General features: G+C 37.5%; 1 protein-coding gene across 1 annotated transcript in view; it reads right to left on the bottom strand.

Moving 5' to 3' along the window:
- LOC106941114 (activating signal cointegrator 1 complex subunit 3-like) overlaps positions 1–5528 on the bottom strand; it is a gene marked incomplete at both ends in the record, with an annotated part of 42953 nt that overhangs the window by 31289 nt on the left and 6136 nt on the right. The window contains 2 exons of the mRNA XM_015024054.1: positions 4167–4309; positions 4574–4694. Of these exons, the coding sequence (XP_014879540.1) occupies positions 4167–4309; positions 4574–4694 (264 nt within the window). The remainder of the gene's footprint in view (positions 1–4166; positions 4310–4573; positions 4695–5528) is intronic.

The following is a 5528-nucleotide window of genomic DNA, read 5'->3' as shown; positions in this document are numbered from 1 at the left end:
TGCCCCCCGGGGGGCAGTACCGCCCACGTTGAGAACCGCTAATTTATCATGTGATTGATTTATTGTTTATCGCAATAGGTCTAGTCTAAAATGCTTTACAGAAGTACTCATGAATGTTTGGGACAGGTCAACAGCACATCATTATGAAGTCGAACAAAAATTATACATAGGTTTTGGGGGATTTTTGGAAATACAAATTGGAAACACCACATATTTTCATTCACCATTCTCATAACCAGTTGTTTTTCCAGAATTAATTAGGAGATTAAATTAATCAATGTAAACTAACCTCACCACAAATCTATCCTTTAAAGTCCTCAAGTGTTTGCATGAGAAGATTAGTGAACAAACTAACAACTCTGAGAAAGCCACAGGAAGGAGCAGACAGGTCAGGAAGAAAGTTGTGGACAAGTTTAAAGCAGGGTTAGGTTATAGATAGGGATGCACAGACTGCAGTTTTCTGGTTGATCACAGATTAACAATCGTTAAAAAGTCTGACCTACAGATTTTGATTTTGGCAAAGACAAATGTTTTTTTTTTGTCTGAAATGTCACTAAATATAGCAAGAAAGTCGCTGAATTGGCAAAAGTGGGGTGACTATTGCTAAACGCAAGGGTGGAGACATGACCTGGTGGGATGGGGTTAGGGTAAGGGCTAACAGTCAAACCCCTGTCATACAGGAGAGCAGAAGAGGACAGTGGTTGATTTTTAGACCATTGCTGAGATAGATAAGATCGAGGGATATGATCGGCTTCACAAATACGTATCAACTGATTACCCATTTCCTATAATTAAAGAAATCAGCACTGGTAAATTGCTGCTCCCCTAGTTATAGACATATTCCAAGACTTGGGACATTTAGTTAAAACAATCCAACATACAGAATTGTAACCTACCAAGACTTATACTGACAGAATGAGCAAGTAAAACAATCAGAGAAGCAGCCATAAAGCCCATTTTAACTGTGGAGAAGCTGCTTCAACAATAGGACAATACCTTAGTGCTTAATTAGAGGAAGAGATATACCTACACAAACATACCAACAAGACCACAGTCAATAAATTTGGTCTTTATGGAAGACTGGAACGATGAAAGAAAGCCATAAAAAGTCCAGCTTGTCTTTTGGGTGGTAGTTCAGATTCCAGCAGGAAAACTGCACCAAACAGTTATAAAGATAGGGCTATAGTGGAACAGTTTAGATCAGCATTCTCCAACTCAAAAGCTACTGTCTTACAACTTTTAAGTGCATCTTTATTCCACACATGTAGTTGACTAGATGTGTGAATGACCTCGCAAAAATGTTTTCATGTTCTGAATAGGCTTGAGCTATTTTTCAAAGAAGGGGCAAAACGCCTTAAAGATTGCAGTGAAAAATTATTCTAAAATATTTAGTAACCCAAACATTTTTAACTAAAACAGAACATTTCAAAGACAAAGTTTTAATTCTGTGTTTGTAACTAAGAATGGACCATATTACAAACATATATCATGGCTTTTATTTAGAGGAAAGAAAATTGTGCACTATTTCTGATAACTGCACATTATTTTTATGTCATAATCTTGTCCTTACTGTACAGTACATTATTCTATAGTTATTATTTTAATATTTTTTTTATCTGTGTAAACCTACCACAATGCTGTCGTTACATCTGAATTTTCCCACTGAAGGACAATAGACCCTTTTCACAGTGATGTCAAACAATGGCCCCCATAACTCTAAGAGGTATATCTTTACTTCCAGTGTCATTTTGCCTCAGGAAACCTGATTGAAAAATTAACGGATACTCATTATCTTAAGGATATAATAAAAAGTAAGGTTAATTACAGCATTTAAGTGTTAGATAGCCGTTATTACTCATTGTCAATCCACCATTCTCTATCTCTGTATATAATAAACAGCCTCCGATCGGAGAGTAAACCAGCTAGCAGCAGCTTTAGCCACAGTTGGAAATATATACACCGCTGTCTGTCAGTGCTGTAACGTTTAGAGGTTCACTTTCTGTATTAACTTTAATAAAACAGTATTTAAGTGTTAGCCGTTATCAGTCATTGTCAATTCACCATTCTCCAACTGCATTTAAAGGAACCAGCCTCTGATCGGAGAGTAAACCAGCAAGCAGCAGCTTTAGCCACAGTTAGGAAACATAAACACCGCTGCCTGTCAGTGCTGTATTGTTAAATGTTTCACTAAAATCACTGACATCTTCCAACACTGGTGTTTAGAAAAGCATTTTAAATATTGACTTAAACTCTATCTGCCAAATAATTTACATATTCTGATGTGATTCATAATTTCTCCTTTTGTTTTGTTGTGTCCATCTTTCTCAATAGTAGCCTACCTAACAACCTACCATATCTGGGATGGTCTTGTTCCTCTGTCCATGGTAGGTTCAATCAGCTGTGGGACATCTGCTGCCTAACGTCAACCTATCAGGGGCCTCTTGATTTAAAAGGAGATAAACCAGTACAGAGCCTCCCTGCTCCTGCAAGCCACACTTCTTGGATGAACACTCATTACTGCAAGCAGCTGTGTTAGAAATGAAATCTTTGTGTATCTATCCTGTAATTAATATCTATATGCATCTATTAATAAATGAATTGATGTTGTGTAGAGTTCTGTAAAAATTATTGTAAATAGCTTCTCTTGAGTAATCTACATATGTGCAACTTTTACATTTAAATTGCTTCTTTTTGTAAATTTTACACATCTGGCAACAAAGTATGTGGAGGAGAGGAAATGCTAAAATTAAAGCTGCCATTGTGGAACAAAGACATAAGGTTTGTGGCTGTTTCTTGCAAACATCTATGTAATAATTATATTAAACACTGTACATGGTTTCATATGTATATATAGCCCATCACATTTCTCCAATGAAACTTTAATATCTATCTATCTATCTATCTATCTATCTATCTATCTATCTATCTATCTATCTATCTATCTATCTATCTATGACAGTGTCTTCCTACTCCTGTCTCTATCGAAGCAGGAGTTTGATTTCTCAGGACATGATGGAGTAGCGGGTGTTTGGCATAACTGTCAAGTTTTGGACTTGAGACTACAGGTAATGTCGCTACTGAGCGGGTGGTGAAACTAGCATATGACGTGAGGAGGGGTTAATACGATCATGCATTTTACGTGACGGGTGGCAACCCCAGTCTATACTATAAAAATCTGATTAAGATTAGAGCCTAAATACATTTTATTTCCAAAACAGAAAGGCTATGTAATGCTAGCCAGCTAACAAATTACTATTGCTATCCTAGCATATCAACTAACAGCCAGAAAAAACCAAAACATGTACCTTCGTAGTCAAACTGGTATCATTCAGAGAGGAATTTGTCCAGTTTAGATTATGTTGATGAAGAAAAATTGTTTGCAAAATAGTGATGCATCTTAAAATCATATTTGTGGCAGCTGCTTTAGAGTCCAGAAACAGCGTTAACTCCACACACCGGAACTAAAGATACACTGTCAAAACGGATGTTGTCTGACGTCGTGAAAAGAGTCCATTAAAAAAATATTTCTACTATATTATAAAAATCCCAATTGTATAAAAATATGAAAGTGTAGCTCTTGCAGAAAAAAAGCATGGAACAGGAAAGGCAAATGCAATTTCTCAATATTTTCTCATGAGTTGGCACACCTTTGCCAACTGTCCCAAATGCCATTCCGAAGACAATGGCATTTCAAAGTGTTGGTCTAACTCAAAACTATTTAATTTGTTAAAGAGCATTTTAAAACAAAACAACTTTCAAAAAAAGCTTACTCTGATATCAATCCATATTCAACACCAATGATACTACTATTTTGATTATTAGCAGCAGCAGTATAATATTTGTCATATTTTAATCACAAACTCACCAATACACTCGGGCTGTAGTTATCCCTGTTCAGCAAGTTTAAGCTACAGCCTGAATTCAGACTGTTGTGTTTTTGATGCATGTCATTAGCTTTACTACTTTGATGAGGCTTTTATTGTGAAGGTTTGCCAAATTAAACATGCAAAAAAAGAGTTATAATCCTTAAAGTAATCAGTCTAGCTGGCCAGCCCAGTGTGATCAGATCTTCAGATATGATGCTGGTAGTTGAACAAATCTGTAATCGTTTCTCTGAATGAAGGCTGATTACTGCGGTTTGGAAACAGGAGAGAGTGTCAACATACCATACTCTCGTCTTGGTGCAGCCACTGCTTGGGGTTGTCCTCTGTGGCCAGATAGGCAATCAGGTCCAGGGCAGTCAGACGGGTTTGTCTTCTTGATGACACAAAAATCAGCACTGGCTTGGCAGGTGAATGACTGCGTATTGCTACAAAGAAATGTCAGAAATATATTGGCTAATACTTCTTAGGTTTGAATAGCAATTTTCAAGTCCCACATCCAAAGGCATAATTTAACATAAAAACATACATATGTTAATGCTTTCTATATCAGCAGCTGTTTTCTCTGTAATGCTAAATGTTAGACAAATATTTTTGCTTAAAACCTTTTAGAACCTGATCTCACAGTATCTGACACAGAAGATGACTGCTAATGACTATATGAAGACATGAATGTGAATGTGCAGCTGGACCTTGGAAAGTGGGTTTGTTCATGCTGGCCATTCGGGGACAGTAGTGTTGTCCTGGGAAACCATGAATGTGAACTTCCAGTGGGACAGGACGCACAGATGGACGGAAGTTAAACAACCCCACCTGTTGGACAGCACCAGGAAAAATGGAAAAAAGAAGGGAAAAAATAGAAAATGAATGTCAGCAGCTGGAAAACTGAGGATTCCTCTGGCTGTGGCATGAAAGCAGCAGGACACTGGTGGCCTTTTGTTTAACCTGTGATGTGCCTGACTAACTGGATCTGGTATTCTGGTGTGTTCTATCCTGAATGTCTAGAAATGCATGAGAGCGACGGAGTAGGCTGGGCAGCTTCCATCCCAGCAGCAGCCAAGCAGCCAGATTTATGGATGGCACACATTCCTCTGGGGTTACTAGAACTGCACCTTTCTGTGATTCTGAGCATATGTCCCACCACTCTATTCTCTATTCTGAAACACGAGGATAACACACTTATTGTGCCCTGCCTCTGCAGAAATAAGTAAGAGACTTTAAAAATAATAGAGTGGATCCAGCCCTGAAACACAAGTGTGTTAAGTTCTTCAATCTAATTTAGCCCTTAACCTAATACTTCTGAGATACAAACTAAAAACAAAGAAGAAAATTGCAGAAAACCTGCTGATAGTTTAAGGATTTCGTTCCAACTGTAGAAAGTTAGACTTTAGTCTTACAGGGAGATATTAATATCACACACACACATATATGTATATATATATGTATATATATAAGTGACGTGCAGTGAGGTTCATTGCTGGTGAGGCACTGACTTATGACTTAGACACCATGCATGTTATTGGATGTTATTAGACATACGCAAATTTCACGCAGGCATACAACGCTGGGGGGCAAAAAGACTAACCTTTTACATGTCATCCATAGCTGCGTTAACTCAGTGAAACTTAAAATGTAGGTATTAATTTT

The sequence above is a fragment of the Poecilia latipinna genome, unplaced genomic scaffold (genome assembly GCF_001443285.1).
Source record: "Poecilia latipinna isolate Pla-1442-1.1 unplaced genomic scaffold, P_latipinna-1.0 Scaffold3501, whole genome shotgun sequence".
Classification (NCBI taxonomy): Eukaryota; Metazoa; Chordata; class Actinopteri; order Cyprinodontiformes; family Poeciliidae; genus Poecilia; species Poecilia latipinna.
The sequence above is the reverse complement of the archived record's forward strand: the minus strand, read 5'-3'. Positions and strand labels throughout refer to the sequence as shown.